Raw genomic sequence first — 22,885 nt, forward strand, 5'->3', positions numbered from 1 at the left:
GAATGAAAGGGCAGGAGAGCAGGAGAGAACTCATTAACTGAAGGAGTAATAGATGACATGTGGATGAAATGAAATAAAATTTGACATTCACAGCACACCTTTGAGATGGGAATTGTTCTCTCCATCTGACAAAATGAGAGCAAGGATCAGAGAGGGCAAGAAAGTTGTCCTGGGTCACCTATTACACAGTTGAAAATCAGGATTCACTATCTATGTCTTACTGAGATCTGGGCTTTCTCCAAGAGTTCACTGCCTGTAGGAACTGCAGTCTACACGGCAGTGAAGGAGCTGTCTTGCCTGTAGCAATTCAGTGCAATGGTTAGGACAGAGCCAGCATAGATTGGGCTGCAGAAGGCAAACTGATTGGACTTTAGGGAAAGTGATTATAGATGGCCAAAGGAAATTTTTGAGCTGGGAATTAGTATGATTTGAGCAATGTTTTTGGAAGACAAGTTTAGAGCCAATTAAGTGGTTTAATAGAAAAAGGTAATTCTATGTTCATTGGAGGTAAAGGGCTTGTTTAAAACTTCAAGGATCAAAAGATGTGGGTCTGGGCTATAATGAAGGTATGAGAATGGAGAGAAAAAGATGGAAGTGGGAAAATGTTAAAAGAAAAGTCAAGAGGACTTAGATGCAGATTGAATATAGAAAAGGAACAAGACCAGTGAGTAGTGGGTGAGCTTTAGTGACTATAATAATTGTAGTGCTATGGACAGAAATGGGAAGTTGAGAGACAGAGATGGTCTGAGACTTTGATGTGCCATTTTTTTTCTTGCACAAACAGGTAATGTGGCATCCTTGCAGGTAGTAGAAGGAGCTGTTTTTCATACATTTTTGGAGATGGAAAAAAATTATTTTCCTAATCAAAACTTTATATTCCTCACAGGTAGAGTATTAAGTTATAAACTCAAATATTTCTATTTGTCCTACTTAGATGGCCTTAGTAAGAAGCCTAATAGTTGAATATATATAAAAACAAAATGGTTTGGCTTTTCTGTAGTCTAAGGCAGAGGAAAAGAGATTTATTAAGGATGAAGTCTGATATTTCAGATAAAATAATTACTCTTTTCATATTTATGATTTCAAGTTTGATCTCGAGTTTAAGTATTTATTCTACTTTAATGACATATACCTACCTCATGGCTCTGTAGTAGAGATTTACATCAGATCAAATATATAAGATTTGTTTTAAGTTGGCTTGGGTCAGGCTGCCCTGGGCTATCATGGGAATGGGGCTTGTCAAGACCTAGCAGGTGCAAGACCAGGTAGGTGGGTTGCCTTGTAACAGAAGCTAATGAATGCCCCAAAGACTTTCTGACATGGACACATAGAGGTGGTCATAGTGACTTGGGTTGCTTTGGGAACAGCCTGATTAGGAACCTGGAAAGCTTCTAAGAAGCAACTGATACCCCTCGAAAAAGTTGTGTTTGAAATCTAAGTACAGCACACTCCATGCTGCCTGCAGTCACGAGGATGTGCTGGCTTGCTTTACAAGTTTTAAGAATAAAATAAACTCTCTCTTTATTGCTAAACTCCTACTTGTTTCATTCAATTATTTCAGCAACTACCTCGTGCAATCACTATGCAGCTCTAACACTATGATCATCACAGCTTAAAGTCTGTTAAGGAGGAAGGAAGGACTAGCAAGAAAATCTAGGATCTGGTACCTGATGTGCCAAGTCACTACCTGTCTTTGGACCAGGTCTTTATATTCTTAGATGTTCAGTTTTATAAAGAAGCAGGTTAGCCTGAATACCCTTGGAATCTCCATCTCTGAATTAAAAAGGACAGCACTATAATGTATAGCATCACTTTGTGTTTTTCTGTCTCTAGAAATTATTATGTAACTATTACTTACAAAGAAGAAAACAAATTGAGAATGAAAATGTAGAAATTAGAGGCAAGACTTATAAATCTTGTAAAGACCCCAAAAAAGGTAGGTAGATGTTTCTGATATTTTAAAATATGTAAATATTTTTATTAAAGAAAATTTAAAGGCTTAATGAAGAAGTAAAATGTTGATACACATTGGACAAATGACAAAAAGAATATCCGGTGCCTTAGGTTGGGTATTATGTATTAGAAACCATCACAACAAAATGAAAACAATAAATACTGGAATGGTGAATCTGGCTAAGTTAAGGGGTTTGTGGGTTGCCATAAACTTTTTTTTTTTTTTTTTTGCAGTTTTTGGCCAGGGCTGGATTTGAACCCACCACCCCCAGCATAGACTAGGAAGCTCTAATCCCCTTTCCCCACAAAAATATTTTTAAAAACTCTAGAGAATAAAATAATGTTATAGAGGATACAAAGCAGTCAAATATCTATACCAACTAAGTGAATGACTAATCAAGAAAAATAAATATTTAATACAGTCAGAAACTTTGTGTCATTTTCATTCTCCTTTAATTTACTCCCTCCTGAAGGAGGTGGTGGCATGGTTGGAAGGAGGTAGCCAAATTCCTGGTTCCCTCCAATGGGCCAGAGAAGCAAACAAGAACTTGTCTGCAATGTTCTAACCTCTCTATGGCTGCCCAAGGGACTGTTTTATGTCTGATCTGACACACAGCTCAGGCAAGAAATAGCAGCACAGCTCAGGTCTGAGGCTGGCAGAAGCTGTGGAAGTCAGTGGCAAGCTTTTAGACATATGAAAGCTTCAGAAGGATGGATGCCTGGGAAAATAGATCATGGGCTGAGGAATAGAACAGAATATCTAAGGCTTTGAAAAAAGCTGTTAGGAGATTTTGAGAAATTAAGACATTTAAAATCAGTCACACATGAAAGAAATAATAACAAAAAAAAAAAGTTTAAAAAGACATGCACAACCCAGAAAGAGTACATGCCCTGCAAAGAACCAAGAGGACATAATCCTTCATCCTGGGCCATTTTCAAGTTTCAGGATGTACTCAGCTAATAAGTGAAAATCTTCAATGCCCATCTGCAAAAACTGGGAGAAGTGGCTCTTTTTTCCAATTTTCAACAAAATATCACAAAATACAAAAAGAAGCAGGAAGACACAGTCCATTGAAAGCCACAAAATGAATCTCCAGATACTGTCCTTAAAGTAATATATGTATTATATTTATGAGAGAAAGATTTTAAAAAGCTATCTTAAATTTGCTTAAAGAGGTAAAAGGGAACACAAAGAACTAAAGGAAATCAGGAAGATGAAAAACTGACAAAATTAGAATATTAACAAAGAGTTAGAAATGTATTTTACAAAGCAGAAATTTAAGAGTTAAAAAATATAATAACTACATTGAAAATGTCACTAGAGGGATTCAACAGCAGATTCAAACAGGGAGAAGAAAGAGTTAGTGAACTCGAAGGCATGTTATTTGAAATTGTAGAGGCTGTAGAGAAAAAAAGAATGAAGAAAAGTACACAGAGCTGAAGGAACTTAAGAAAAATATCAAATAGACCAGTAGATGCATATGTGAGTCCCAGGAGGATAAGAGAAAGTGAAAGAGATAGAGAGATTATTTCAGTTAATAAAACCAGAATGTGTCCCAAATTTGAGGAAATATATGGATCTACAAATCCAAGAAGCTCAATGAATTCAGTAATAATAAACACAAAAACACATATGGCAACACATAATCAAACTGTCAAAAGCTAAAGACAATCTGGGTGTGGTGGCTCATCCTATCCTAGCACTTTGAGAAGCTGGGGCAGGAGGATTGCTTAAGGCATAAATTCAAGGTCTTACTATGCCTGAGCACCATAGTAAGACCTTGTCCCTAGGGCGGTGCCTGTGGCTCAGTCGGTAGGGCGCCGGCCCCATATACCGAGGGTGGCGGGTTCAAACCCTGCCCCGGCCAAACTGCAACCAAAAAATAGCCAGGCATGGCGGGTGCCTGTAGTCCCAGCTACTCGGGAGGCTGAGGCAAGAGAATCGCTTAAGCCCAGGAGTTGGAGGTTGCTGTGAGCTGTGTGAGGCCACGGCACTCTACCGAGGGCCATAAAGTGAGACTCTGTCTCTACAAAAAAAAAAAAAAAGACCTTGTCCCTATAAAATGTTGAAAAATAAACTAGGGTGGATGATGGGAAGATGGCGGACTGAAGCCAGCTTTCCACAGAGGCTCCCGTCCTGAAGGAGAGTTAGGGGACAAAAATTTAGCAAGTAACCTGATGGATTCAAGCAACACCAAGTGAGAAAGTTGAAGAATGCACATCAACCCCGCTGAGGAGAGCTGCGACCACAAGGAAGCAAACAAAAGGTACAAAACCCATCACCAAGTGGATGGGAGTCCCCCCTCCCCCACCTGATCAGCTTAAGGGCCCCACAAACAAAAGGGCAGACATCAAAGGCCATCCCACTACACTTCATGGGAAAGACCTACTACAAACTGGACCTACCTCCCTTACTAGGATGCCTAGGCGTTCTCCTGCCAGGCATAAAACTGTATAAATCTGTAAATATCCTTTGCTGGCAACTCTGAGCACCCAGCACTTCCCTCCACTCTCTCTGAGGTCTGAAAGCCTGTCCTCCAGGAGTTCAGATTCTTGGGTGACTCCTAAAGGGGAGAGGACAGTCCCCAAGCTGCGGCTGGTCAGCGCTGATTCTGGGGCACGGGAGAGAGGTGAGGACAGTCAGCGGAGGGAGACCCTCACCAGGGCAGTGCTTCCCCGGGCGAGGTGCAGCAGCCTTCCTTGGGCAACAATACAACCAGCCATATAACTGAGTCGAACTCCCTACCAGCTGCTCTGAGCTCCCTGCTGCTCTGAGCTCCTGGCACTCCCTCAGCCCTTGCTCTGTGGTCCGGAAACCTGAGCACCTGCCATATGTCCGGGCAGGGAGCCGGGTGGAGCTGAGTCTGTTTTTCGCTGCCCTGCGGTTCTGGGCTCCAGCCGCTCCCTCCACCCCACCCCCACTCTGAAGCCTGAAGGTTTGCGCTGTGACGGTACAACCGGGCGAGAGACTGGGAGGAACTGAATTTGCTCACTGTCGACCTGGCTCCCTAAGGCTCGGAGCCTCTGATGACTCTGGGCTCCAGGCACTCCCCCGCCCTCACTCTGTGGTCCGGAGACCTGAGCGCCGGCCATGTAGCCAGGCAGGGAACTGGGTGGAGCCAAGTCTGTTCGCTGCCTGGCAGTTCTGGGCTCCAGCCTCTCCCTCCACCCTGCCCCCACTCTGAAACCTGAAGGCTTGAGCTGCGGTGGTACAACTGGGCGAGAGACTGGGAGGAACTGAATTTGCTCGCTGCCGACTGGGCTCCCTGCAGCTCGGAACCCCTGCTGGCTCTGGGCTCCTGGCGCTCCCCCTACCCTCGCTCTGTGCTCTGGAGACCTGAGCGCCTGCTGTGTGGCCGGGCAGGGAACTGGGTGGAGCTGAGTCTGTTCACTGCCCAGCGGTTCTGGGCTCCAGCCTCTCCCTCCACCCTGCCCCCACTCTGAAGCCTGAAGGCTTGAGCTGCAGCCGTACAACTGGGCGAGAGACTGGGAGGAACTGAATTTGCTCGCTGTCGACCGGGCTCCCTGCGGCTCGGAGCCCCTGCTGGCTCTGAGCTTCCAGCACTCCCCCCCCACCCCTCGCTCTGTGGTCTGGAGACCTGAGTGCATGCCGTGTGGCTGGGCACGGAACTGGGTGGAGCTGAGTCTGTTCGCTGCCTGGCAGTTCTGGGCTCCAGCCACTCCCCACACCCCGCCCTCACTCTGAAGCCTGGAGGCTTGGGCTGCGGTGGTGTGGTGGAGCCAAAGATTGGGAGGAATTGAGTGAGCTTGCTGCCGGTGGCTCTGAGCTCCCAGCATCCCACCGCACCCTCACTCTGGGATCTGGAGGCCTGTCCCCCAGGAATCCAGATTCTTGAGGGATTTATCGGGGCGTAGACAGTGCCCAAACTGTGGCTGGTCGATCCTGACTCTGGGACACAGGAGTGAGGCTGGGGGAGACCATATCAGAGCAGCAGTTCCCTGAGGCGGCTGAAGCCATACCCCCTGCCTCCCTGGGCAACCAGAGGAGGCCACCCCTGAGTATAGGATTTGCCTGAGGTGACTCACAGACCCTGGAAACATCAAGGGTAGGGTTGACTGAGAGAATCGAGACTTCAACCCAGAGTAAGTGCTTCACTGAGGTCAAACAGAAGCCAGCTGACAATAAGTCAGAACCACTCAGCCACATCACACCAGACAGGGCCCCAGTCTCTCAGGCTGCAACACTGAACGGGCCCTCAACAAAACCCTAGGGGAAAAATCAAAGGGAGTAAAACAACCATGGGGCGGAATCAGCGGAAAATCTCCGGTAACATGAATAACCAGAATAGATCAACCCCCCCAAGGAAAGAAATGGCGTATGTAATTGAAGATCCCATTCATAAACAACTGGCAGACATGTCAGAAATCAAATTCAGAATTTGGATTGCATACAAGATTGATAAAATGGAATTAGGAATCCGAGGAGAAATTCAAAAGTTGTCTCAAGAACTGAACGAATTTAAAGACAAAACCACCAAAGACTTAGACACTGAAGCAAGAATTTGCAGCCCTTAAATATATGAAAAATACAGTAGAATCCCTCAGCAACAGAATAGACCAAGCAGAAGAAAGGATTTCTGACATCGAAGATAAAGCCTTCGAACACTCCCAAACTCTCAAAGAGGAAGAGAAATGGAGAGCAAAAACGGATCTTTCTCTTAGAGAGCTCTGGGATAATTCAAAGAAGGCAAATATACGAATAATAGGAATTCCGGAAAACGATGAAGTGGCATCGATTGGCACAGAGGCCCTTCTGCATGAAATTATGAAAGAGAATTTTCCAGACATGCCTAGAGATTCTGAAATTCAGATAGCAGACAGTTTCAGAACTCCAGCATGATTCAACCCCAATAAGTCATCCCCCAGACATATCATAATTAGCTTCATTAAAGTCAACATGAAGGAGAAAATTCTCAAGCTTATCAGGCGAAAGAAAGCCATTACCTACAAAGGCAAGAACATCAGAATGACTGCAGATCTCTCTGCTGAAACTTTTCAAGCCAGAAGAGGGTGGTCATCGACTTTTAATCTCCTAAAGCAAAATAACTTTCAACCCTGGATCTTGTACCCAGCCAAACTGAGTTTCATCTATGATGGAGAAATTAAATACTTTAACGACATTCATATGTTGGAGAAATTTGCCACAACCAAACCAGCTCTTCAGGATATTCTCAGACCTATCCTCCGTAATGACCAACCCAATCCTCTACTACAAACGTAAACCCACTCAGAAACTCCTGATCAAACTCCAACTTCTACAATGGTGAAAAGATTAAAATTGTTCACTGGACTTTGGGAAAACTCGATACCCAAAATTTCACCAAACTTATCAATAATCTCCATTAATGGGAATGGCTTAAACTGTCCTCTAAAGAGACATAGGTTAGCTGACTGGATACAAAAACTCAGACCAGATATCTGTTGCTTACAAGAGTCACATCTTAACTTAAAAGACAAATGCAGACTCAGGGTTAAAGGATGGTCATCCATATTTCAGGCAAACGGTAACCAGAAAAAAGCAGGTGTTGCAATTTTATTTGCAGACACAATAGGCTTTAAACCAACAAAAATAAGGAAGGACAAGAATGGTCAGTTCATATTTGTTAAGGGTAATACTCAATATGATGAGATTTCAATTATTAATATCTATGCACCCAATCAGAATGCACCTCAATTCATAAGAGAAACTCTAACAGACATGACCAATTTGATTTCCTCCAGCTTCATAATAGTTGGAGATTTTAACACTACTTTGGCAGTGAGGGATCAATCCTCCAACCAAAAGCCGAGTAAAGAAATTTTAGATTTAAATCTAACCATCCAGCATTTAGATCTAGCAGACATCTAGAAAACATTTCATACTAACAAAACTGAATACACATACTTCTCATCAGGCCATGGAACTTACTCCAAAATCGATCACATCTTAGGTTACAAATCTAACAACAGTAAATTTAAAGGAATAGAAGTTATTCCATGCATGTTCTTGGACCATCATGGAATAAAACTTGAGCTGAGTAACAACAGGAATCTACATACTCATACAAAAACATGGAAGTTAAATAACCTCATGCTGAACGATAGCTGGGTCAGAGATGAGATCAAGAAGGAAATTGCCAAATTTTGGAACAAAACGAAAATGAAGACATGAACTATCAGAACCTCTGGGATACCGCAAAGGCAGTTCTAAGAGGGAAATTTATAGCGCTGCAAGCCTTCCTCAGGAGAACGGAAAGAGAGGAAGTTAGCAACTTAATGGGACATCTCAAGCAACTGGAAAAGGAAGAACACTCCAACCCCAAACCCAGTAGAAGAAAAGAAATAACCAAAATCAGAGCAGAACTAAATGAAATTGAAAACAAAAGAATTATACAACAGATCAATAAATCAAAAAGCTGGTTTTTTGAAAAAGTCAACAAAATAGATAAACTGTTGGCCAACCTAATCAGGAAAAAAAGAGTAAAATCTCTAATCTCATCAATCAGAAATGACAAAGATGAAATAACAACAGACTCCTCAGAAATCCAAAAAATCCTTAATGAATATTACAAGAAACTTTATTCTCAGAAACATGAAAATCTGAAGGAAATGGACCGATACTTGGAAGCTCGTCACCTTCCAAGACTTAACCAGAATCAAGTGCAAATGTTGAACAGGCCCATTTCAAGTTTGGAAATAACATCAACCATACAAAACCTCCCCAAAAAGAAAAGTCCGGGACCAGATGGTTTCACATCAGAATTCTACCAAACCTTTAAAGAGGAATTAATACCTATATTACTCAAACTGTTCCAAAAGGTAGAAAAAGAAGGAAGACTCCCTAACACGTTCTATGAAACAAACATCACCCTGATCCCCAAACCAGGAAAAGACCCAACAAGAAAAGAAAATTATAGACCAATATCACTAATGAATATAGATGCAAAAATATTCAACAAGATCCTAACAAACAGAATCCAGCAACATATCAAACAAATCATACATCATGATCAAGTTGGCTTTATCCCAGGGTCTCAAGGCTGGTTCAATATACGTAAATCTATAAATGTAATTCAGCACATAAATAAAGTAAAAAACAAAGATCATATGATCCTCTCAATTGATGCAGAAAAAGCTTTTGATAACATCCAACATCCCTTCATGATCAGAACACTTAAGAAAATTGGTATAGAAGGGACATTTCTTAAACTGATAGAGGCCATATACAGCAAACCGACAGCCAATATCATATGAACAGAGTTAAATTGGAATCATTTCCACTTAGATCAGGAACCAGACGAGGCTGCCCATTGTCTCCATTGCTTTTTAACATTGTAATGGAAGTTTTAGCCACCGCAATTAGGGAAGAAAAGGTGATCAAGGGCATCCACATTGGATCAGAAGAGATCAAACTTTTGCTCTTCACAGATGATATGATTGTATATCTGGAAAACACTAGGGACTCTACTACAAAACTCTTAGAAGTGATCAAGGAATACAGCAATGTCTCAGGCTACAAAATCAACATTCATAAATCAGTACCTTTATATATACCAACAATAGTCAAGTTGAAAAAACAATTAAGGACCCTATCCCATTCACAGTAATGCCAAAGAAGATGAAATATTTGGGAGTTTATCTAACAAAGGATGTGAAAGATCTATATAAAGAGAACTATGAAACTCTAAGAAAAGAGATAGCCGAGAATGTTAATAAATGGAAAAACATACCATGCTCATGGCTGGGGAGAATCAACATTGTTAAAATGTCCATACTACCCAAAGCAATATATACCTTCAACGCAATTCCTATTAAAGTTCCACTGTCATACTTTAAAGATCTTGAAAAAACAATACTTCATTTTATATGGAATCAGAAAAAACCTCGACTAGCCAATACATTACTCAAAAATAAAAACAAAGCAGGAGGAATTACGCTACCAGACCTCAGACTATACTATAAATCGATAGTGATCAAAACAGCATGGTATTGGCACAGAAACAGAGAAGTAGATGTCTGGAACAGAATAGAGAACCAAGAGATGAACCCAGCTACTTACCGTTATTTAATCTTTGACAAGCCAATTAAAAACATCCAGTGGGGAAAAGATTCCCGATTTAACAAATGGTGCTGGGTGAACTGGCTGGCAACCTGTAGAAGACTGAAACTGGATCCACACCTTTCACCACTAACCAAGATAGACTCTTACTGGATTAAAGACCTAAACTTAAGACATGAAACTGTAAAAATACTAGAAGAGAGTGCAGGGAAAACCCTTGAAGAAATTGGATTGGGTGAGTTTTTTATGAGAAGGACCGCCCTGGCGATTACAGCAGCTTCAAAAATACACTTTTGGGACTTGATCAAACTAAAAAGCTTCTGCACAGCCAAGAACACAGTAAGTAAAGCAAGCAAACAGCCCACAGAATGGGAGAAGATATTTGCTGGTTATGTCTCTGACAAAGGTTTAATAACCAGAATCCACAGAGAACTCAAACCCATTAGCAAGAAAAGAACAAGGGATACCATCACAGGCTGGGCAAGAGAATTGAAAAGAAACTTCCCCGAAGAAGACAGGCGAGCGGCCTTCAGACATATGAAAAAATGCTCATCATCTTTAATCATCAGAGAAATGCAAATCAAAACTACTTGGAGATATCATCTAACTCCAGTGAGACTAGCCTATATCACAAAATCTCAAGACCAGAGATGTTGGCGTGGATGTGGAGAAAAGGGAACACTTTTGCACTGCTGGTGGGAATGCAAACTAATACATTCCTTTTGGAAAGTTATATGGAGAACACTTAGAAATCTAAAAATAGATCTGCCATTCAATCCTGTAATTCCTCTGCTGGGCATATACCCAGAAGACCAAAAACCACATCATAACAAAGATATTTGTACCAGAATCTTTATTGCAGCCCTATTCATAATTGCTAAGTCATGGAAGAAACCCAAGTGCCCATCGATCTACGAATGGATTAACAAATTGCGGTATATGTACACCATGGAATACCATGCAGGCCTGAAGAAAGATGGAGACTTTACCTCTTTTATGTTTACATGGATGGAGCTGGAACATATTCTTCTCAGTAAAGTGTCTCAAGAATGGAAGAAAAAATATCCAATGTATACACCCCTACTATGAAACTAACTTAGGACCTTTACATGAAAGCTATAACCAAGTTACAACCTAAGAACAGGGGGAAGGGGGAAAGCGTGGGGAAGGAGGGGGGAGGTTGGTAGAGGGAGGGAGATTGAAAGGATCACACCTGTGGTGCATCTTACAAGGGTACATGTGAGCCTCGGCAAATGTGGAATGTAAATGTCTTGGCAAAGTAACTAGGAAAATGCCAGGAGGGCTATGTCAACTAATGAGATGAAAATGTGTCAAATATTCTATGAAATAAGTATATGGTGCCCCATGATCATATTGATGTACACAGCTATGATTTAATAAAAAATAAAATAAAATAAAATAAACCCCACAAAAAAAAAAAAAAAGAAAAGAAAAATAAACTAGGTATGGTGCCACATGCCTGCAGTCTCAGGTACTCAGGAGGCTCAGGCAGAAGGATCATTTGAGCTCTGGAGTTTGAGGTATGATGATGCCACTGCACTCTGGCCTGGTCAACTGAGCAACACTCTGTCTCCAAAAAATATACAAACAAATACGTTAATATTTACCTATATATAAATACACATGGACACATAAACACACACACACAGAGTGTGCCTGAAAAGTATACACACTTTAAGAAAGGAAAAACACTGCATTAAAATTGTAATACTCCAGTCACATTTGACTTCTGAAGTTACAGGAGATAATAGGGTACAATATACATGATAACTAACATAATCAATGTGTATTGAGTATTACAATTTCAATACAATTCTTTCCTATCTTAAAATTGTATGCATTTTTTGGCACTTGGTGTGTGTTTGTATGTGTGTATAAAGACAAAGAGAATTTTGAACACAGTAAGAGGAAAGTTTCTCCTCAGGTGCCATGTATCTTCAGTAAGATTATTAATTTCTCAGCAGAAACTCTGCAGGCCAGAAGGCTTTAGGATGATATATTTAAAGTGCTAAAGGAAAAAGAAAAAGACTGTCAACTGAGAATTCTATATCCAGTAAAACTGTGCTTCAGAAATGAAGGAGAAATTAAGACAGTTTCCCCCAAATAGTAGACTAGGGAGTTCATTACCACTGGGCATGCCCTGCAAAAAATGCTTAAGGAAGTTCTTCAAGTTGAAATGAAAAGATGCTAGACAGTCACATGAAAATATAAAGTTCTATGGTAAACATAAATACAGGGACAAATATATAAAAAATGGTATAACTGCAGTTTTAATTTAAGAGTCTACTTTTTATATTCTGCAGTATTTAAAGACAAATGCATAAAAATTATAAATTTATGCTAAGGGGTATATAGTATATAAACATATAAGTTCTGACATCAATAACACAGAGTGGCTGTATAGGAGTAGAATTTTCATATGCAATTGAAATAAAGTATCAATTTAAGACAATTTGCTCTAATTTTATGATGTTATATGTAATACTCTTAGTAAGGACAAGAAAATATCTATATAATATACACAAAAGGAGATGAGAAGGTATCAAAACATGTTATTACAAAAAAAAATCAACCAACTAAAAAAGGCAGTAATGGAGGTAACAAAGAACAACAACAACAAAAAAATCAACAAAATAAGATATACAAATGGCCAAATGAAAATCAAAGCCACAATGAGATATTATCTCATACCTGGTAGGATGGCTATTACAAAAAAATTAAAAACAACGAAGCACAAACAAACAAACAAATAGAAAATGTTGGCAAGGATGTAGAGAAACTAGAACCCTTGTGCACTACTGGTCAGAATGTAAAATGGAATAAGCCACTGTGGAAAATGGTATGGCAGTAACTAAAAATATTAAACACAGAATTGCCACATGATATAATTATTCTACCTCTATACACTTCCCAAAGGAATTGAAAATCAGGAACTCCCACAGATTTTCCTATATCTATGTTAATAGCAGTAGCATTCATAATAGCCGAGAAGTGAAAGCAACCCACGTGTCTATCACTGGATGGATTTGGAAATATTGATATATATTTATATAAAATGGAATATTATTCAGCCTTAAAAAGTAAGGCAATTCTGATTCATGCTATAATACGAATTAACCTTGACATTAGGCGAAGTGAAATAAGTCTGACACAAAAAGACAAACACTATGATCCTACTTACACAAAGTATCTAGAATAGTCAGACTTACAGAGACAGAAAAAAGAACTGTAGCCTCTAAGTGCTGAGGAGAAGAATGAGAAATCAATATTATTTAATGAGTACTAAATGGTTAGATTAACACATCTTTCTCTCACTGCTGTGGAAACAGTCTTGATAGTAGCATGAAAAGATTTTAATTTGTATATATGAAGGCATTTTTGACTTTCTAATTCTGCTCAAGATCATACATACATCTATGTCACATACATAGCTACACTAAATCTCATTGCTGATGTACCTAAATATTTTCTTTCATTGAATTTGAGTGTGTGAAATACATATTTTAATAAGCTAAATGTTTTGGTATATGGATAGCAAAGATTAGTAAGTGACCATTTGATTAAATTAATTTAGAAACTATTTCCAGCCAGAAATGGTCTAACTTTATGCTTTTCTTTCTTTAAGTCTAAATATTTCAGATTTATTTGAGGCATACACTGGTTTCCTTACCTAAAGTAATCAGTCCCTCTATTCCACCCATTGTTTTAGGACCCAGATAAAGGCAAAACATTTTGACTGAACCAGAATGCATTCATCTTCCTAACCTCTAGTCTTCATCTAATCATTTAGTGCTTAGTAACAGACAGCCTTGTATAATTTGCTATCATTTTATGTTTTAGAACCACCTAAAACTGACTAAAAATTGACCATTATTCCAGCCTGAAAGGATAGCCCAAAATAATGGTATAAGGCAAATTTATTAAAAATAAATTTCAAATTTATTATCTTTAAAATCTAGCACACCCCCATATGAACGTGAGTTGAAAATTACTATTGATTTGAATTCTTCAATGAGTTAACTCTACAATCTAGTTTATGGAAGACTGGAGGAATTACTTCCTTCTCTCCCACTCCCCATCACCCACACATACACACCATTCATACACTAGCATGCACACTCAACCACAGATATCTGCACATGGCTAACAACTGTATGGAAAGAAACTGAAACTGTAGGAACTAAAATAATAACATTTTTTGAGCACAGGCTATATGCAAAACAGTTTGTTAAGCCCTATGAATAAGGAATTCACACATCTATAATCAGAGTTAACCTAAATTCTGAGTCTTTTACATTGGTGGCTAGGGTATGCCGATGGGCATTCAACAGCTGGATTGGTCTGGGAATTTTCCTTTTGGACCAGACACAAAACAAAACTGAGAAAAAATATGGGAGAAGTTGGAGGGCAGTTGTTTTCTCCCTGCGTTAAGAAAACATGTATTCCAACAAACTATAGGAAATTGAGTTCACTCTTTGTAGTTAATAAAACTGAAACTACACATTACTTTGAGTTCAAATTATTTCTATTAATATCTAAGATTTATTGAAATTATATAATTTTAATAGTATACTTTCAATACTATACTATATAATTTCAATACAATTTCAGGATCAAGAATGCTGAATATTATTTCAGGTTTTCAAGCCATAAGGAAAAATAGTTCCTTTAGGTTTTCCATTCAGCTAGGAAAATTATAGCTTCACATTTGCAACACTAAAGCTAATGCAGTGTCAGCACCTCCATCAAACTCCGTTGTTCAGCAGTTTATAATTCAAGCAGAAATGTTCACTCCAAGCTCAAACTTGGCCTACACAATCTCAAAGAAAATGGAGAAAAAATTGTTTTGGCTAGTATTGGCTTATAAAAGAAAAAGAGCGTGCTTTTACAAAGGGCTTTGAAAAACATCTTTGAGAATTTGAGACTGTAACCGGGGATTACTGAGTTGACATCCTTGATTACTAAAGTTATAGAAATAACCCCAAATTCTAAGACATCACATCAGCATCAGCTGTATCATAACTACTTTCATGAAATTCTTCATTACAACTAATTTTCATATCACGTAGAATTACTATTCATAGACAAAAAAAATTATAACAGAAATAAAGAAAAATATGTTAAAATTTCTCACGAGGGCAACACAAGACTTTAGATCCCTTTTTCTTTTGTGCAGCACATACACCCATATAAAATAAAAAAAAACTTTTATTGCCAGTTTTTAAAGTAGTTCACAAAGGCAGGATGGAATTTCTAGAAACAATCTTTTTCTTCCCATATGCTAATTTAGACTTAGAAACAGCTTAGCATAGAAGTAGATTTCCAGCTGCAGGGGACAAGACCTATGAGGCTCATCTCTTTCTAAAGTGGTAGGAAGCCAGACATTTCTGGAATCTCAAGCAGTTTGTGAAGTCATGTGGCAGGTGGGCTGTAGATTTCCTACTGCCTTTGGGGCAGTCTATGGATGAACTTGGTAGTCAACCGCTCATGGCTTTTGTTCCCTACTTCTTCAAAATATGTCAAAACATTGATACAGTGGGAACAGGGCGTTCCGTTGAGAAAGTCATCCCATCCCTTCATCTGTAGAAGGCTCCCGTATAGTAAACACATTGTTATCCCCAAGTATTCCTTGTCCATCTTCATTCAGCGTTAATTTAAGCCCTACTATGGTCTAGGCCACAGATGATTGAGGAAATAAAAGTCCTGTCCTTTAGGTCTGGTCCCCAACCGCTGGGCCACACAGCATCACCGCCTGAGCTCCACCTCCCGTCACCTTCTACCGTACCCCCTGTACCCCCTTCTCCTCCGTGGAAAAACTGTCTTCCATGAAACCGGTCCCTGGTGCCAAAAAGGTTGGGGACCCTTGTTTTGTAAGATGCCAGGAGGAAGCAAACTGTTCTAAAGACAACTCCGGTACACTTGGCGGAGCCCTCTGAACAGCTTCACTCCAGCGTGGTGACAGGCGAAGCCTCCTCCCTTCCCCGCCACACGCCCCTCTCCCGCCCTAGAAACCCCCTGCCTCGTCCTGCGCGCGTTCCCTTCCTTCTCCCTTTAACGTTCGGGGGCTCTTTACCAAGCACTCCCTCCTCTGGGCCCCGAGTGGTTTCAAGGGGGGACCCTCAGGCGAGGGAGGCGCACTAAGCACTCCCGAGTTTTCCGAGGGAAGTTGGCAGCGGCGTCTGAGAGGGAGGGTGTCTACCTCCTGGCGGCGGGGCCCGGGGTCAGCCGCGGGCGGAGCAGACTTGAAGGCCTGGAGGCTCACCTGGTTGAACGGTGCCGCTATGAGCGAGGGCTCCCATGTCTTAGAACTGGTGTTCACGGACCCGCCTTTTTCTTTCTTGGGTGCCATGCAAAGGACGGGAGGAGCATTGGCCTCTAAGCTGGACTCAGGCCCTGCCTAAGCGTCCCCGCTGCCATAGTAACCGAAGCCACGCCCAGTCTCCGAGCACATTCGGCGCCCCTCCTCCCTGACCTGGCCGGAGTCCTCCTGTCAACCGCTGCGGTCACCATGGCAACCGAGTTTCCGAGCATGCGGCAGCTTGGGGCAGGGATCCCAGGACTTGCAGGACAGGACCTGGCTGGCCTAGAGCTGATCAAGCTACTTTCTTTTACTCAGGTCGACCCTTCTGGGAGCCTTCTCCCATCTGACCTGTGTAGAAACTCAAAATCCCTTCATTCCCGTCCAGGCCTCCTCCACCAAGGTTTCTACAGATCCTGAGTAACATAGAATGGAGCCCAGACCCACTGAGGAGGCAGCTCATGCCTTTTTTCAGCCGCTGTGATCTGCCAAAAATGTTTCCCTATACGAAGCCAAAACTGTCTCCCTCTGACTTCACCCTCTGCTCTGGTCTAGTTCTGCCTCCTGGGCCTTACTAAACAAGGCGATCATTATTCCTCGTGGTCCCTTATCTTACTACCGATGGGATAACGTTTTTCCATGTCGTCTTCTCCGCCTGAACAGCTCCAGTGCCTTTAAACTGTATTCTGTTGGAAGGAAGAACCTTTCTTTTTTCCTTTTCCCCACCCTGTACTCATCAATATGTAGAATATCCTGTCTGAACAAATTCCCCCGAATAATAACAGTAACAACTATTGTCTCTTGAGTACTGTTTATACGCTGTACATAATTATTTCATTTAATTCTTACAACAACCTTATCCTTAGCCTCACAGTGTTTGACAATGGTTCCAGGGTTAAAATTTAGGATTATCTGGGCTTCGGATCTAGAGGGCTTAATCTCTACCTTACTACAGACCTACAACATCGTTTTTTATTGCAATGAGATACATTTGAGCACACTCAGGGGCAGAGCCCAGCCAAAGGTGTTTTGCTGTCTCTTTGGCCTGTATAAAATGCAGAGCTGACCAGTGCTTAATTATCCTCTACCCTGCACTTTGCCTAGAGGTTGATAGGTAAAAACCGAAAAAGGAGCAGATCAGAAGACTCAAGACCAAAGGTAGCAATGTCTATTTTGACACGGGTGCAAGTGGGCTAAGATCTAAAGGATATTATGGGGGGGTTAGGTAGGGAAGTGGGTCTTATATAGCTGGCCAATGGGGATCTGGTTCCTATCAAGGATCACCAAACTATTGTTCTCATCAGGACATCAAAGATGTTATCTCATTAGTGAGACTCTCCTGGTAGGTTCTTCTTATCAGAAAGTCAGCATATTTCTCTTGGGTGGGTCTATAATTGGGCCACTGTGCCATTGGTCTGGTGCCAGGATGAGCCTGCAGCACATCTTTCTTAGCTGAGTTATATTCACCTATAACAAAGTCTGGCTTTTCAGGATGGAGTAAGCTTGGTCAACCTAACAGAGGTGAGATGCTTCCCTTACCCCAGTGGGCCAGGATGACAGCTGATGCAAGTGACCAGCAGTTTAAACTTCCTTCAGCATAATCTGACAAGTTGGTGATCTTCTACAGGGAAAGACAATCTGACCCTTTTAATTTCTTTCTTTGAGGAAGAAATGGGAGGTGTGGTTAGTGATATCCATTCACATGTTACTTCATTTGGGGGTTAGTTTTAATGATGATGCTTCTTTTTGACTCTTGCTCGTAATTTGGACCAATGAAGGGAAGTTCCTTAGATCCAAATTCTTTAATACAGCTACAGTTAGCCTTCTCATACTCATAGTTCTCTATCCTTAGATTCAACTAACGGCAGAATGAAAATGCAAAACAAAAAACACATAAACACAGTAGAAATAATACAACCACAAAAATAATACAGTTAAAAACCATATAGTGTAACAACTATTTACATAGCATTTGCATTGCACCAGTATTATAAGTAAGTTAGAGATGATTTAAAGTATAGGAGATGATGTGCACAGGTAACATGCAGATGCTATATTATTTTATTACAAGACTTGGACATCCAGGGATTTTGGTATGGGAATAGGTCTTGGAACTAATCCCCCGTGGATACAGAGGAATGACCATTTCAAAGAAAAACATAATTTCTAAAAGCAGAAAATTTATCCCAAAATATTTTTTTGCTCCAATAAGTATAGTAGTTCATCTTCTTAGGAGAGAAGAGATCTGGGCAGCCTTGCCACAATTCACATCTGGAAGGCCTCTCTTCTTGTCATGAGAATAAAATGACTGATGAATGGTGATGCCAGAGAAATCTTCCAGAAAAGAATTTTCTTGGGAATCTCTATAGCAACCATGTAGGCTCCACTGGTTAACTTTCATAGCATTTTGTCTTAAATTTTGTTCTTTGGCAAAACTTTCTTGGCATAAGATGAAAATTGTGTATAGTGACTTGAAAATAAAGGTGAATCTCTTACAAATAAAAAAGATCTGAAGAATCAATCAGTAATCCATCAATCTGGATTTTGATCATAATTTTTCCCATAGTTTTAAACTATTTGGAAACAAAAATCCTGCCTTTTTATTAGAAATGGGGTAAAAGTTTTGTTGGCATTCCATTATGTTTCATAAAAAATTTAAGTAGATGTTTATGCACGTCATGCTAATTACTAATATTTTTCTTGAATGTGAATGCACACTTCAGAATAAAACATAAGCTGCAATCAGTTCACCCAAATCACTAGCAGATGATTAATAGCTTGCAGCTAAGACAAAAAAAAAGAGAGAGAGAGAAAAAATGGAAGAGGAAAAGGTAAAATTAAGTGTTATTTTTAAATTGCAGAGAAAGTGTCACTAGCTATTTTCTGCAAGTGATAGCTGTCCAAACCCAATTTTTACAGTAATAAAATGTTTGTGATATTTATTGTGGCAAAAACTATAGCTGTTCATCAAACGTTTCCTTTTTCTTTCTTCTGCTATGAAAATCAGACATTTTTCAGGTTTTTTTGAAGTATTGTTCATGCTCTTCTCTCTGCTTACATGCTGTGGTGATACTGACAATCGTGAATTTCTGAATGACTGTGTGGTACAGAGGTCCCCCGCCCCGGTATCACTGTGTTTCCCCACCAAAGGCATTTACTTAGAACTAGTAAGTAGATGAGAAATAAACCTTTTTTTTTTTTTTAAGCTGCTTAAATACTGGGGTAGCAGGTAGGGTTACCCTAACTGCTCTAAGAGTTTTAATTTTTATTTGAGAATCATCTTTTAATAAATCTAACAGTACCCAGCCTTTCTGAAACTGCCTAAGAAAACCGTATTGCTACTCTCAAGACTGACTGCCGTGAGAAGCCATGAAGATCTAATCCCTGCCCTTTGGGAGGCCGAATCTAGTGTTACCTACCACATCTTGATCTCATATTTTGCCTTGCCTTCCACCTGCTTATATATTCTTTTTCTTCTTATCCAGTAAATAAAATGTTACTTTAAAGAAGTGGTTTGCATATTAAAGTAACATAGAAAACTAGTCTTTTTATGTCACATATACTTTAGGAACATGTTTGCCTGTTTTTCAAGGACAAACCAATAAGATCCACTACCTAGCTATCTATATATATAAATTATAATTTTTCAAATGAGTTAAAGGAATTGAATATTTTAAAGTAAAGATTTCATAACAAAAGAATGGAATTCACTTATAATAAAATCTTTTATAATTTTCTTTGTTAAGTCCTAACAGAACAGATTTAAATATAGAATGTTCTCCAAAATTGATTTAAGATATTTAAAATAAAGGTTTTATTACAGAATGCTTTTTGCCCAGTGTTGGCCTTTTTCATTATTCGAAAGAAAGTGGTAATATAGATAATTTACGATACAAAGTGGAAAGACATTATATAGTAACCAAATTTATAGGGGGTTTCATCATAGAATTGGTCTGTTTAATTTCAGAAAATAGGTGTGAATGACAATGTTCATAGTTTTAAGAAGTGAAAGCCACTCGTCCAAAAAGGGTCTCTGCCAAGAACAGAAAAAAAAAGCATTACCATATGTCATACATTTATGATTTTTTGGTATAATAAATTGTTTCCCCCACTAAATATAAGTTGAAACTTTATAAGCATATACTTTACTACATAAATTTTCCCATATGTCAGTAGCTTAAACAAAACTGTAATCCCCAGAGAGTTTTCTTGATTTAAATTTTCCAGTAAAATTTTGCATTTATTATGTTTAGTTCACCAAAGACTGTCTACTCTTAATAATATACTGTTTCTTTAGGTTATGATTACTGAATAAGTATTTCTTCAAGTGTTACACTTTGATCTTGTAATTCATTCTTAGTCAGTTGTGAAGTTAGCCGTATTATTTTTTCACACCCGAAAGGGTCAAGCCAGCTACTGATGCACCCAGTATGTGCACTGTTGTCAAGTAACATCTGGAGCCTTGGACTAATTCACTTCTGGGCCAAGTTTTTGGGTATTTAAATCCATTTAGTTACAGCGACCAGCTTGCCTTTGTTTAAGAAGGCCTCACAGATATCTACTGATTTCTTGGATGGCACCCTACATTTAAGAACACCTTTCACTATACGTCTTCTTCACATCATGATCTTTGTATTTCTAACTCTCAAAATAGAATGCTGTAATGCAGTCCTTGGAATTTTATTGTGTGTGATGCAGAGGGCTAGATCTCTTTCAGCTCCAGGGTCCAAAACATATGGAGAATATTACACCTGCTTTCTATGGTCAGTACTAGGCTTCCTATTCAGTTTTGAGTGCTATTTAAAGTGTTGACTTTAATCTTTAAAGCCCCTCATTGTTTAGAAGCCTGTTATTCCAGACATCACATCTCTCCCTATGCATCATCACAGCAATTAAAATCAGCTGTGGTGCTCGCCCTTTGTAATCCCGAGTGAATTGTGGGGAGCCTGAGAGTAGATTACTTTCTAAAGAACTTCCCTAAGAATCCTCAGTTTCTGTCAATGATAAAAACAATGTTCAGAGTTTATAGTTTTGGCCTTGAATGTCTTGTCATATATCTGTTAAGTTTCTGGAACCATAAGTAAGTGCTGTTGATTTAAATTTTATGTCATTTGTGGTGAGAGAGTTTGGAATACCAAATCTATTTTTAATGAATCAGAGAAATAACAGTCGTGCATATTAAAAATAGACAAAGCTAAAATTCATCTGTTTTGTATTTGTTAGTGTGGGAGCTTTCACTCTAGTGGTCTCTCACTCAAGTTTTCCTTTGAATCTAATTTTAGTGTCTTCAGTGAGGGGATTTGCCCTAAATCCTTAGGGGACCATTTCAAAATTCATAACTCATGGTAAGTCACTTCTCTAAATGCTTAGTCAAATGTTGGACTTCTTAATGTTTTATAAGATGTCTGTTACTTATATATTTGTGCTACATTAAGTAATAACTTTCTTTGTGCTGTGTACAAAGTCCACAAGCTATGTTTGAAGCGAACCTACTTTAATTGAACAAATTATATCAATTCATATGATGCCAGCCTGTGGAGTAATCATTTGCAAAGAAAAGATGATCAGTAATGGGCTTTGAGGAACTGGTAGCACTCAATGTGAGGCTTTGATAAAGAGTTGTGTCTACCTCTTTTCTTATCCCTCCTTCTCGATTTTTCTCTTTCCCCTTCCTCATCAGACCCTCAGCCTATCTCAGAAAGTGCAGGGTACCACCAGGAAGGTGTCTGAATGACTTCCAGGGAAATTCGTCTCTAAGTATGATCTTGTAAAGATAAATGCAACTGAGTATAGCTTTTCTATCACACAATGTTTGCCTCTCCATGTTTCCATGAATTAATTTTGCTTTTGCTGGATTTCAATTTTGGGGTAATATTCTGGTATTGAAGGATCCCTGTTCAAGGGTTCTGGGATACCATGGTTTTCCCCTTTCTGACCAAACTGCTTCAGTTCCTCCTATGTTTCAATCTCATGCATTATTTGTTTGCCCAATAACTATTAAATAATCTTTCTTAAGTTTCTTCCATCCTCCAAATGTAGTATTTTATACTATATTCATCTCTCTTTAAATATTTATCTGATTAAATAGAATTTATTTCACAGTTGATGGGTGTTGCTGTTTATAGGGATGGGGATATTAGAAGAAGGCTCTGAATGTGTGCCGGTGAGGAAACTGTGGCTATAGTTTTAAACAGGTTCAGTGAGTACCCTTGAGACCTCGAAATGTGTGAAGTAGGCAATTGGATATGTGGGGCTGGTGCTCAGAGGAGGAATAAACACAGGTGAGTCATATGCATACATATAGCAACTGAAGCTGAGTGTGGATGGGTTTGCCTGGAGAGACCACCAAGTGAGCAGAGAAGTAGGACCTAGAGCTGAGCCTTTGGAAGGCAGTGGCTGCAAGGAAGAAGGTATGTCACTGTAGCTAAAGGATAGAATGAGGGAGTAGCTAGCAATTCTGAATGCTTCTAGAGTTCAGGTGAGAAAGACTGAAAACTGGTTCCCAGATTTAAGGAAGAGAAGGTCAGTGGTAGTCAGCTTCTGTACTTTCAACT

The 22,885-nt window shown here is 39.7% G+C and overlaps 1 protein-coding gene across 1 annotated transcript in view; it reads right to left on the reverse strand.

Annotated features, from left to right (window-relative positions):
- Positions 1-16,449, reverse strand: part of SPAG17 (sperm associated antigen 17) — a 300,150-nt gene extending 283,701 nt beyond the window's left edge. Inside the window, exon 1 of the mRNA XM_053591252.1 lies at positions 16,296-16,449. Coding sequence (XP_053447227.1) covers positions 16,296-16,382 — 87 coding nt within the window. The 5' untranslated portion in view covers positions 16,383-16,449. The remainder of the gene's footprint in view (positions 1-16,295) is intronic.
- Between the last annotated feature and the right edge of the window lie 6,436 nt (positions 16,450-22,885).

The sequence above is a fragment of the Nycticebus coucang genome, chromosome 5 (assembly GCF_027406575.1).
Source record: "Nycticebus coucang isolate mNycCou1 chromosome 5, mNycCou1.pri, whole genome shotgun sequence".
In the NCBI taxonomy this organism is placed as follows: Eukaryota; Metazoa; Chordata; class Mammalia; order Primates; family Lorisidae; genus Nycticebus; species Nycticebus coucang.